This window comes from Hypanus sabinus, chromosome 31 (genome assembly GCF_030144855.1).
Source record: "Hypanus sabinus isolate sHypSab1 chromosome 31, sHypSab1.hap1, whole genome shotgun sequence".
Classification (NCBI taxonomy): Eukaryota; Metazoa; Chordata; class Chondrichthyes; order Myliobatiformes; family Dasyatidae; genus Hypanus; species Hypanus sabinus.
The window spans coordinates 27,873,949-27,887,082 of record NC_082736.1 but is presented as its reverse complement, the minus strand read 5'-3'; the positions used below and the strand labels follow the sequence as shown (position 1 = coordinate 27,887,082).

The 13,134-nt window shown below is 47.1% G+C and overlaps 1 protein-coding gene across 3 annotated transcripts in view; it reads right to left on the bottom strand.

The window, feature by feature from the left end:
• LOC132384011 (spectrin beta chain, non-erythrocytic 1-like) overlaps window positions 1-13,134 on the bottom strand; it is a 444,742-nt gene that overhangs the window by 302,748 nt on the left and 128,860 nt on the right. Inside the window, exon 2 of one of the 3 annotated variants that reach the window (XM_059955278.1) lies at window positions 11,818-11,839. The exons of the other annotated variants lie outside the window; for them this stretch is intronic. Within the exon in view, the coding sequence (XP_059811261.1) occupies window positions 11,818-11,839 (22 nt within the window). The remainder of the gene's footprint in view (window positions 1-11,817; window positions 11,840-13,134) is intronic. 3 annotated transcript variants of the gene reach the window in all.

Genomic DNA, 13,134 nt, shown 5'->3' with positions numbered 1-13,134 from the left:
ATGCCTTGGGGTTTTTCTTACTGCTCACTAAGGCCTTCTCGTGGCCCCTTCTGGCTCTCCTAATTTAATTCTTAAGCTCCTTCTGGCTGGCCTTATAATCTTCTAGATCTCTATCAATATCTAGTTTTTTGAACCTTTTGTAAGCTTTCCTTTTCTTCTTTGCTAGATTTTCAACAGCCTTTGTACACCACGGTTCCTGTACCCTACCATCCTTTCCCGTCTCATTGGAACATACCTATGCAGAACGCCACGCAAATATCCCCTGAACATTTGCCACATTTCTGCCGTACTTTTCCCTGAGGACATCTGTTCTCAATTTATGCTTCCAAGTTCCTGCCTGATAGCTTCGTATTTGCCCTTACTCCAATTAAATGCTTTACTAACTTGTCTGTTCCCATCCCTCTCCAGTGCTATTGTAAAGGAGATAGAATCGTGATCACTATCTCCAAAATGCTCTCCCGCTGAGAGATCTGACACCTGACCAGGTTCATTTCCCAATACCAGATCAAGTACAGCCTCCCCTCTTGTGAGCTTATCTACATGTTGTGTCAGGAAACCTTCCTGAACACACCTAACAAATTCCACCCCGTCTACAACCCTTCTCTACAATCTCTAGGGAGATGCCAATCAATATTTGGGAAATTTAAATCTCCCACAACAACAACTCTGTTATTATTACACCTTTCCAGAATCTGTCTCCCTATCTGCTCCTCGATGTCCCTGTTATAAACATATAGAGATCCTCGATGTCTAATAAAAAACACCCAGTAGAGTTATTGACCATTTCCTATTCTTGACTTCCACCCACAGAGACTCAGTAGACAATCCCTCCATGACTTCCTCCTTTTCTGCAGCCATGACACTATCTCTGATCAGCACCCCCATCTCTTTTGCCTCCTTCCCCGTCCTTTCTGAAACATCTATAGCCTGGCACTTTAAGTAACCATTCCTGCCTCTGAACTATCCAAGTCTCTGTAATGGCCACAACATCATAGCTCCAAGTACTGATCCATGCTCTAAGCTCATCTACTTTGTTCATGATGCTTCTTGCATTAAAATAGACACATCTCAAACTCTGAGCTCTGAGCACATCCCTTCTCTATCACCTGTCTATCTTCCCTCTCGCACTGTCTCCAAGCTTTCTCTATTTGTCAGCCAACAGCCCCTTCCTCTGCCTCTTACATTCGGTTCCAACCCCCAGCAATTCTAGTTTAAACCCCCTCGGATTCAAGTGCAACCCGTCCTTTTTTTACAGGTCACGCCTGCCCCAAAAGAGGTCCCGATGATCCAGAAATCTGTCATTGGTACCAATATGTACCACAACCCCTGCTTCAGGATATCATGGACGCGATCAGAAACATCCCGGACCCTGGCACCTGGAAGGCAAACTACCATCCGTGTTTCTTTCCCGCGTCCGGAGAATCGCCTGTCTGACCCCCTAATACAGGGTCCCCTATTACTGCCGCCTTCTTCCTTTCCCTACCCTCCTTAGGCATAGGGCCAGACTCTGTGCCAGAGGTACGGCCACTGTTGCCCCCAGGTAGACCGTTCACCCCCCCCAACAGTACTCAAACAGGAGTACTTATTGTTAAGGGGGACAGCCACTGGGTACTCTCTGGTATCTGCCTCTTGCCCTTCCCCCTCCTGACTGTTACGCACTTATACGTCTCCCGAGGCCCCGGTGTGACTACTTGCTTATAGCTCCTCTCTATCACCTCCGCACTTTCCATGACCAGACGAAGGTCATCGAGTTGCAGCGCTAGTTTGCCAAGAAAAAAAAACACACAGAACTGAAAGAGGCCAAGGTGAACTGCAGTCGAATCCATAAATCTCAGAATTCCAATAGCGTAATAGATGCATTCGCTGATAGCGGTGAAAGAAATCAGAGTAAATCAAATGGCCACGGTCATGTCATGACACAAGGTTAATTTATCTCCTGGCACCACCAAATCAGAGGTTTGAAACAAATTATGACAAACACATAGAACAGAGGAAAAAAAAACTTAACAGTACTTCTTCAGTCGCCACCAGCTCCTTCCATCTGCACATCTGCACAAGACTACTTTACAACCACTGAACCCCCCCCCCCAGCGTTCTATCAACCTACTCCCATTTAATGCCTCGTCATACGTCCGGTTAAACCAGCCCGCTCCGTGATAGTTCACGACGTGCTGACTCCAGATCGCTTCGGCTTGCGTTGGAACCTGCAGAAGCCCGCAGCCCCAGTTCTTCTGCCTACACTGATCCATGGTCAAGTTCAGTGTGATTTCCCCCCCCCCACCCCGTGTGCCCCCCATGGGGTGAGCTGGTGCGTTTGGGTTTCAAGGTGTCACACGCATAGAATGCCAGGGGAATCTTCGGGAGCATCTTCGGGAGAGAGTAAATCAGGACTGGAAGGGAAGGGGGAGGAAGTCAGAGTAAGAGGGTGGGGAGGGGAGGCAGAAGTACAAATTGGCCGGTGATCGGTGAAGCCGGGAGAGGGGTGGCGGAAGTTTCAGGGCTTCAGTAGTCCAAGGCCTACTCTACCGCCACGATGAGGCCACACTCAGGGTGGAGGAGCAACACCTTATATTCCATCTGGGTAGCCTCTAACCTGATGGCGTGAACCTCGACTTCTCCAACTTCTGGTGATTGTCCCACCCCCCCCCCTCACCATTCCCAATTCTTTTCCTTCTCACAACTTATCTCTTTACCTGTCCACCACCTCCTTCCCTTCCCTTTCTTCTATGTTCTTCTGTCCTCCCTTCTCCAGCACTTTACCTCTCACCTATCAAATTCCCAGCTCTTTACCTCACTCCTCCCCCTCTCTGAGTTTCACCTAACCAAGGCTAGCAGTATAATAACAACTGCAATTTATGAGATGCATTCCTTGTAATTCTAAATTCTCAATTAAATCACCTCTTTATTCCATAAGCCCATAAGACATAGAAGCAGAATTCGGCCATTCAGCCCATCGAGTCTGCTCCGCCATTTTATCATGGCTGATCCGATTTCCCTCTCAGCCCTAATCTCCTGCCCTCTCCCCGTATCCCTTCATGCCCTGACGAATCAAGAACTTATCAACCTCTGCCTTAAATATACCCAATGACTTGGCCTCCGCAGCCCCCTGTGGCAAAAAGTCCACAGATTCACCACTCCCTGGCTAAAGAAATTCCTCCTCATGTTTGTTCTACAAGGACACCTCCCTATTCCCAAGCTGTGTCCTCTGGTCGTAGATTTGCACCACAAGAAACATCCTCTCCACATCCAATCTATCGAGGCCTGTCAGCATTCGATGGGTTCCAATTCGGTCACCTCCCTCATTCTTCTGAATTCCGGTGAATACAGGCCCAAGGTCATCAAACGCTTTTCACATGACAATCCATTCCATCCTGGAATCATTTTCTTGAACCTCCTCCTTTGCCCTCTCCAATTTCACCACACCCTTTCTAAGATAAGGGCTGCAATACTGCTCACAATACTCCAAGTGAGGCCTCACCGGTGCTTCATAAAATCTCAACGTTACATCCTTGCTTTTATATTCTAGTCCTCTTGAAATTAATGCCAGCATCACATTTGCCTTCCTCACCACTGACTCAACCTGCAATTAACCTTTAAGGAATCCTGCACAAGGACTCCCAACTCCCTTTGCACCTCAGATTTTTGAATTTTCTCTCCGTTTAGAAAATAATCTACCCTTTTGTTTCTCCTACCGAAGTGCATGACCAGACACTAGATTCCATCTGCCTTTCCTCCAAATTACAGTGAGTACAGGACAATATTCAACCACACAGGGCAAGTCACTCATCCACGGAGCCGAACCAATCTCATCCATCTATGCTGAAGTCAATCCCAAACGAAAGTCTTGTGGAGTAATTCAAAGAAAGATGCAAATAAGCCTGGTCAGTCCGCGGGCTCCTCGTGTGCCAAGACAAGGCCACCCTTAGGGTGGAGGAGCAACACCTTATATTCCGTCTAGGTACCCTCCAAACTGATGGTACAGTTCTCTCCAGCAATCTCAGCAAGCCCTCCCTGCTCCTGTCACCCGATTTCTCCTTCTGTTAAACAAATCCCACCCCCAACTTTCCTTTCTCCCCCACTACTCTGACTCAGCTGCCGATTATTTCCCCCCCCCCCCCCGGGTCCCCTCCTCCTCCCCCATCAGATTCCTTCCTCTCCTGCCCTTGACCGTTCCTATCCACCTGGCCACCTTCCAGCTCGCCCCCTTCCCCTCCCCGCTCCCGGCCTTTTTCATTCTGGCAGCTTCCCCCTTTCCCTTCCAGTCCCGAAGAAGGGTCGCGCCCCAAAACGTCGCCCGTTTGTTCTTTTCCACGGATGCCGCCCGAGTTCCTGCTGAGGCATTTCGTGCGCGTTGCTCAGCTCTCTCCAGCAATCTCAGCAAGCCCTCCTTGCTCCTGTCACCCGATTTTAATTGCAAATCCGGGTATCAATTAGCTCTATCAGCGGAATAAACAGGGCCTACATAATGCTGGGAAAAGGCTAACCCTGCAAGCAATGCAAAAGCTATTAATCCATTATGGAATGTCTGTTAGCCGGCTGCCTGCAGGGAAACCAACAAGCCATCGTGTAGCCTGTCAATCAGTAAGCTGTTCTGGTACATTCAAACTGACCAGATGCAGCTACGCTAGAATTCCTGCCACAAAATTCCCTGTTCTCTTTCCGTCTCTCTCTTCATGTAAACCCTTCCTTTGTTCCCAGCAGATCCAACATAAATATTCCAGAGGAAATAAACCCAGTCGAACCAGTCTCTCCTTACAACTCTTAAATCAGGCAACACCCTGGAGTGGGAGGGGGCTTCTTCACCTGAGGTCTGGGATAGATTCCAGTGCGCCCCTGACTGGCTTAGTTCCTCCAGCATTTTGTGTGCGCGACACACCCCATTTCCCTTCTTCATCATCTTATCCAGGGGGCGGTGAGGCGGGAGTCAGCGCTGTCCTCCTGTATTTGCTCAGCAGAAGACAAGTCGACTGCAGAGTTCTGCGGCATTCATGGTCTCAAGATCTGGTCTGTATATATACAGTCGGCCCTCCTTATCCACGGGGGATTGGTTTCGGGATTCCCCCCCCCCACAGATACCAAAAAACGCGGAAGTTCAAGTCCCTTATTTAACCTGCCTCAGTGTGGTGGACTTTAGGACCCAGCGGAGCCCCAGATCTTATTTAATCTGTCTCAGTGTGGTGGACTTTAGGACCCAGCGGAGCCCCAGATTTTATTTAACCTGTCTCAGTGTGGTGGACTTTAGGAACCGGCGGAGCCCCAGACCTTATTTAACCTGTCTCAGTGTGGTGGACTTCAGGAACCAGCGGAGCCCCAGACCTTATTTAACCTGTCTCAGTGTGGTGGTCTTTAGGACCCGGCGGAGCCCCAGATCTTATTTAACCTGTCTCAGTGTGGTGGACTTTAGGAACCGGTGGAGCCCCAGACCTTATTTAACCTGTCTCAGTGTGGTGGACATTAGGACCCAGCGGAGCCCCAGACCTTACTTAACCTGTCTCAGTGTGGTGGACTTTAGGACCCAGCGGAGCCCCAGACCTTATTTAACCTGTCTCAGTGTGGTGGACTTTAGGACCCAGCGGAGCCCCAGACCTTATTTAACCTGTCTCAGTGTGGTGGACTTTAGGAACCAGCGGAGCCCCAGACCTTATTTAACCTGTCTCAGTGTGGTGGACTTTAGGACCCAGCAAAGCCCCAGACCTTATTTAACCTGTCTCAGTGTGGTGGATTTTAGGACCCAGCGGAGCCCCAGATTTTATTTAACCTGTCTCAGTGTGGTGGACTTTAGGAACCAGTGGAGCCCCAGACCTTATTTAACCTGTCTGAGTGTGGTGGACTTTAGGACCCAGCGAAGCCCCAGACCTTATTTAACCTGTCTCAGTGTGGTGGACTTTAGGACCCAGCGGAGCCCCAGACCTTATTTAACCTGTCACAGTGTGGTGGACTTTAGGACCCAGCAGAGCCCCAGACCTTATTTAACCTGTCTCAGTGTGGTGGACTTCAGGAACCGGTGGAGCCCCAGATCTTATTTAACCTGTCTCAGTGTGGTGGACTTTAGGACCCAGCGGAGCCCCAGACCTTATTTAACCTGTCTGAGTGTGGTGGACTTTAGGACCCAGCGAGCCCCAGACCTTATTTAACCTGTCTCAGTGTGGTGGACTTTAGGACCCAGCAGAGCCCCAGATCTTATTTAACCTGTCTCAGTGTGGTGGACTTTAGGAACCGGCAGAGCCGTGGACCTTATTTAATCTACCTTAGTGCGGTGGAATTTAGGACCTGGCGGAGCTCAGGACCTGCCGCCCGCAGTTTTTCTGTTCCATTGACGGAAAACAATCACAATTGAAAATAAAGTGGAAATAATAAGGCGATTGGAAAGTGGTGAAATGCCATCGTTCACTGGAAAAGCGTTAGGCTACAGTTGGTCAACGATCGGAACAATTTTAAAGGATAAAGTGAGAATAATGGAGCATGTGAAAGGCCCTGCCCCAATGAAAGCTACAATTATAACTAAGCAACACAGTGGTTTGTTTATTGAAATACATACGTTTCTTAAGTGTTTTATATGCATAGAAATGTAAAATATGTATTATATACTAAGACAAACGTTTGACTAACTGACGCTAAATAATACCGGATGTACCTGTTCCGACTTAGAGAACTTCCGTTTCTTCTCAATCCCGATCCGCGGTAACTTATGCACATCCTCCCGTATAATTTAAATCATCTCTAGATTACTTATATTACCTAATACAACGTAAATGTTATGTAAATAGTTGTTATATTGTATTGTTTAGGGAATAATGACAAGAGAAAAGAGTTTGTACATGCTCAAACACCAAGAGCTGGAGAGAGAACATCCGGGTTTTCCCAATCCGCAGTTGCGGAACCCTGGGATAAGGAGGGCCGACTGTATTTTTTTTCGCGTGGCTTTTTTTTAACCGATATGTTTGTTTGTGTTTGCTATCTTGTGTGTGCAAGGACTCTGGGCCTCAAGCCGCGATATTGCCTGTTTACAGCCTCCAGGAGAGGGGCTCCGGAGCTGGTGCTCTCCACCAGGGGGCGGTGTGGCGCAGCGTTCAAGCTGGAGTCGGTGCTGCCCCCTGATGTTCGCTCGGCAGAAGACAAGCTGCAATGTGGACAACTGCAGATTTCTGCTGCATTCATTGGCTCAGGGTCTGGACTATTTTTTTTGGGTGGCCGGATCATACTGATATGCTTATGTGCTTGCTACCTTGTATGTGCTAAGTGTATGTCTCGTGCTGCGTTTTGCACCTTGGCCCCAGAGTAACACTGTCTCGTTTGGCTGTATGACGATTAAACTTGAATTGAATTAAAGCAAACACGAGGAAATCTGCTGATGCTGGAAATTCAAGTAACTCGCGCTCAAAATTCTGGCGGAACGCAGCAGGCCAGGCGGCATCTATAGGACAAAGCACAGTCGACGTTTTGGGCCGAGACCCTTCGTCAGGACTCATGAAGGGTCTCGGCCTGAAACGTCGACAGTGCTTCGTCCTACAGATGCCGCCTGGCCTGCTGCGTTCCGCCAGAATTTTGTGTGTGTTGCTTGAACTGAATTAAGTTAGAACTCCCGGGGATTGATGAATTGACATCTCAAGGTCCTCCTGTTCGTAAAGTACTCCCTAGAACCTTGCCTGCTTGCCTTTGCAAAATGCATCAATTCCCTCTTAAGAGAAGTGCTCCATTTCCCTTTGAACCACACACTTCCCAGCTGATCTATGTGAGACCATTTCCTTAAACACCTTCCTCCCTCTCTACACCACCAATTTTCTGAACACCTGCAGACTCGCGAGTCACGCCTCACATTCATTAATGCTCTGCCTCACTCCGCTGTCTCTCACTAATCCAAGTCTGGTGATGTACTCGAGTCACGCTGAGTCAGGCCCTCAACCCACACACCTGTGTTGCAAAAACAAATCTGGCTGACAGATTCCACAATTATAAGAAAATGAAAGTTAAAATTTTGATTTTTTTTTTCCTTATTAGTCTTGCCATACCTGGGGTGTCTTATTACACAATGTGCTGACTTACAGTTGGAGGTGAACGACCATTTTAATTTGTGTGCTTCATAATTTGCCTCCCAATACTGCCCGTGCACATTCCGACATGCCGAGCTGGTCAACAGCAATTAAACTGCGCAGGGAGCATCAACAGCGGCCGGGACCAGTTCAGCCTGTTTCACAGCCAGGTGGATCCGTGCAAATGACCCGAGGCTTTTAACAAGAATGAGAGAATCTGCATTAAATTAATGGACTTCAACAGAGACAATCCAACTGAGCAGAATACACCCATTCTGTGTAATAATTTTAAAAAAAGATTTAAAACCACATCTCACACATAACAGCCTATCAGTACCAGTCATCGTACTCGGTGGATAAGGGGCTGTGATGTGGTGACACAGCGTCACTTCGTGGCGGAGTCCCATCAGATTCTGTCCTCAGTCCTTTACCCTAGTAAGCCTGCCAGCTTCTCACTTTAGCCCTCGCCCCCACCCACCCACCCACTCTTCTGGCTTCTAATACCTGGTAGCTTACAGGGGCGTACAAAAGTTTGGGCACCCCTGGTCAAAATTTCTGTTGCTGTGAATAGCTAAGGGAGTAAAAGATGACCTGACTTCCAAAAGGCATAAAGTTAAAGATGACACACTTCTTTAATATTTTAAACAAGGAAACTTTTTTATTTCCACCTTTTACAGTTTCAAAATAACAAAAAAGGAAAAGGCTTGAAGCAAAAGTTTGGGCACCCTGCGTGGTCAGTACTTAGTAACACCCCCTTTGGCAAGTATCACAGCTTGTAAACGCTTTCTGTAGCCAGCTAAGAGTCTTTCAATTCTTGTTTGGGGGATTTTCACCCATTCTTCCTCGCAAAAGACTTCCAGTTCTCTGAGATTCTTGGGCCATCTTGCATGCACTGCTCTTTTGAGGCCTATCCACAGATTTTCGATGATTTTTAGGTCAGGGGACTGCGAGGGCCATGGCAAAACCTTCAGCTTGTGCCTCTTGAGGTAGTCCATTGTGGATTTTGAGGTGTGTTTAGGATCATTATCCTGTTGCAGAGGCCATCCTCTTTTCATCTTCAGCTTTTTTTAAAAACAGACGGTGTGATGTATGCTTCCAGAATTTGCTGGTATTTAGTTGAATTCATTCTTCCCTCTACCAGTAAATGTTCCCTGTACCACTGGCAGCAACACAAGCCTAAACACACCTCAAAATCCACTACGGACTACCTCAAGAGGTGCCAGCTGAAGGTCTTGCCATGGCCCTCACAGTCCCCCAACCTAAACATCATCGAAAATCTGTGGATACACCTCAAAAGAGCAGTGCATGCAAGATGGCCCAAGAATATCACAGAACTAGAAGCTTTTTTGCAAGGAAGAATGGGCGAAAATCCCCCAAACAAGAATTGAAAGACAAGCGACACACACAAAATGCTGGTGGAACGCAGCAGGCCGGGCAGCATCTATAGGGAGAAGCTCTGTCGACGTTTCGGGCCGAGACCCTTCGTCAGGACTCAAAACAGGTTCAATACCGCCCCCTGCTGACCGGGAGGATTCAGGAGAGTGGTCCCAACATTTAAAACAACACACACAAAATGCTGGTGGAACACAGCAGGCCAGGCAGCATCTATAGGGAGAAGCGCTGTCGACGTTTCGGGCCGAGACCCTTCGTCAGGACTAACTGAAAGGAGAAATAGTTAGAGAATTGAAAGACTCTTAGCTGGCCACAGAAAGCGTTTACAAGCTGTGATACTTGCCAAAGGGGGTGTTACTGAGTACTGACCATGCAGGGTGCCCCAAATTTTTGCTTTGGGCCCTTTTCCTTTTTTGTTGTTTTGAAACTGTAAAGGATGGAAATAAAAAGTTTCTTTGCTTAAAATATTAAAGAAATGTGTCATCTTTAACTTTACACCTTTTGGAAATCAGTTCATCTTTTACTCGTTTAGCTATTCACAATAACAGACATTCTGACCAGGGGTGCCCGAACATTTTCACGGCATTGTATACTGCCCCTTCAACCTTCTCATTCTGGCTTCTTCCCCCTTTCCAGCCTGAAACATCGACTGTCTATTCCTCTCCAACGACTTGGCCCCCACAGCCGCCTGTGGCGAGGAATTCCACAGACTCACCACCCTCTGGCGAAAGGGACTCCTCATCTCTGTTCTGAAGGGGCGTCCTGCTATTCCCGAGGCTGTGCCCTCTGAACTCACAGGCATAGAAAGAAACTCCTCACTAGACTGAAGAGCAGAAATTTTTCTGTCAGCAGAAGCAATCGATTCCTCAATTTTTAAAATAAGAGCTGAAATGAGCGAAAATAGAACTGACGACTGTTAGCAGAGGCATCGTTGTAGGGACATGGCTTATCCTTGGACTAATGGAACACAGCTGCACAAGTGTCAGAATACAAGACTAATTTAAACATGTTATGCAAACGCCCGTGATCTATTCCACTCAGTAATTCTTTGGGATAAACCTAAGTGACATGGGCGCTGGCTGGTCAAAGCTGCCCCCTTTTGATGAAGTGTCGGAATGCACCACAAAATGCTGGAAACTCAGTCGGCCAGGCAGCGTCTGTGGCAGGGAATAAACTGTCAACTTTTCCAACCGAGACCACTCACCGGGATGGTGGGGGGAGAGGAGAAGCCAGAATGAAAAGCTGGGGGGGGGGGGGGCGGAGAGGGCAAGGAGTACAAACTAGAATGTGGTAGGTGAGGGGATGGTGAGTGGATGAAGGGGAGGGAGGTATAAACTGGAAGGTGGGAGGTGGAAAAGGTAAAAAGGCTGAAGGAGGAGGAGAGGAGTGGACCATAGGAGAAAGAAGAGGAGGAGGGCCACCTGGGGGAGGGGGGGGGGGTGATGGCCAGATGAGGAGAAGGGTTAAGAAGGGAGCTAGAATGGGAAATGGAAAAAGAGAGGTGGGGGTTGAAAGAACTGGAAGTTAGAGAAATTTGATCTCCCTGCCGTCGGGTATGAGGGCACCCAAAAGGAATATGAGGTGTTACTCTTCCAACACAATAGTGGCCACATCATGACACATGTCGCAATGGGACCGGGCAGTGGAATTAAAATGGTTGGCCAGCAGGAAATCCTGATAGTTGAAGGTACTTAAGTGTGTTTTTTTTCCCCCTTTGTAGTGTGACTACTTATGCAAGCCTCACTGAATCATTCCACCGAGATGCAACACTGAGCGTCACAGGAAGTCATTCCTACCTGTGGCCATCAAACTTTATAACTCCTCCCTCGGAGTGTCAGACACCCTGAGCCAATAGGCTGGTCCTGGTCCACTTAGCATAATTTACTTATTATTATTTAATTATTTATATTGCTATATTTCTACACTGTTCTTGGTCGGTGCGGCTGTAACGAAACCCACTTTCTCTCGGGATCAATAAAGTCTGTCTGTCTGTCTGAATCCAAGGCTGAGCTGGAGGTAACAACATGTCTGCCTACTCCTGTTGCCAATCTGCACTCTACGCTGTCCAAACGTTCTGAAGTGAATCTTAATTCTTTCTGCAGCAGTGGCATCAGTTTAAGTTGTAATTTTCTGCATTCTCATGAACCACTGACTGGCCCTCCAGTCACGTTGGAGCTATCAGCTCTGAGCAAACAGAAGAGCTGGTCACTGGCTTCAGGAAGTGGGTCAGCGCAGACACTCCTGTTTACACCAACAGCGGTGAGGTTCAGAGCTTCAAGCTGCTCAGAGATAACATCACCAAAAGCCTGTCCACGTGAATGCAACGGCCATGAATCAGTGTGGCTATCGCAGATCGTCTTGTGGATACAGAGAGGCTGCGTTTCCACTCGCGCACGGCTCTCCGCAGAATTCGAGGTCTTGCTTTGCACAGATGAAGCATACCGTTACTGAGTCAGTTCAGAGAACAGACAGGAAAACGAAAAGCTTGCTTCAGCTTTTTTAAAATCACACCCCCCCCCCATCAAGCAAACAACTCCTTACAAACACACAAGACTGTTCCTAACTAAAGCATGCACTAAGCTGTCTTGATCGGCAAGACTTTATCCCAGAGATACGTTTCTCTGGGATTTTGAGCGAAGCTTACCGAGTGTAGTAGCTACTCGAACAAGTTAGAAACCCAAGCACAAGAACTTATCCATTTTTTAAAAAAAAATTTTTATTGAGTTTTCAAATGATTACAGAAAGAAAGAAAAAAAATTAACAACCCTCTCCCCCTCCCCTTAATCCCTCCCCCCTAACATATCCTATAGAAAGAAAAAAGAAAGAGGAGAAAGAGGAGAGAGAGAGGGGGGGGAGAGAAAGGGGGAGAGAGGGAGAGAGAGGGGGAGAGGGAGAGAGGGGGAGAATGAGGGGGGAGAGAGAGGGGGGAGAGAGAGAGAATGAATGAATGCCTGGATATCAGAAGATCCCCACATGCTCCACGGAGTTCATAATAGCTTTAGTATATATATATTTATTTCTTTCCCCAAATAACCAATACTTTTATCTTCGGAGCACCTATATATTTAATCCTGTCTTTTGTAAATAAGGGCACCAAATTTTCAGAAATGTTTCATATTTATCTCTTAAATTATAAGTAATTTTTTCAAGTGGAATAAAGCTGAAAATTTCATTCTTCCAACGATCTATATAAGTATGAATCCGATTTCCAAGTAACTGCAATAGCCTTTTTGGCTACTGCCAATGCAATTTTTATGAATTCTTTCTGATATTTATTCAATTTGGGTTTCGGTTTTATCCCTTCAATATCACCTAATAAAAATAATATTGGGAAAATATGGGAAAATATCAGGCTACAAAATAAATTAGGATAAAAGTGAACTTATTCTGTTTGACGTGCCCTTTGATCCAATTGAATAATAATGTTCAAAAAGTTAAAGAAATGCGTTTGATCCTCTATTGGCAACTAGCAAAACATTCAACCTCAAAATGACGAAACGAAAACGAGCAATATTAAACAGACTTAATCAACACGTACAACGCGCTGGAGGAACTCAGCAGGTCGGGCAGCATCCGTGGAAACGAGCTGTGGCAAATGTTGACCGGTCGTTTCCACGGATGCTGCCCGACCTGCTGAGTTCCTCCAGCGTGTTGTACGTGTTGACTGGGCCGCAGCATCTGCAGTGTACTTTGTGTTTAATAAATGCAGTCC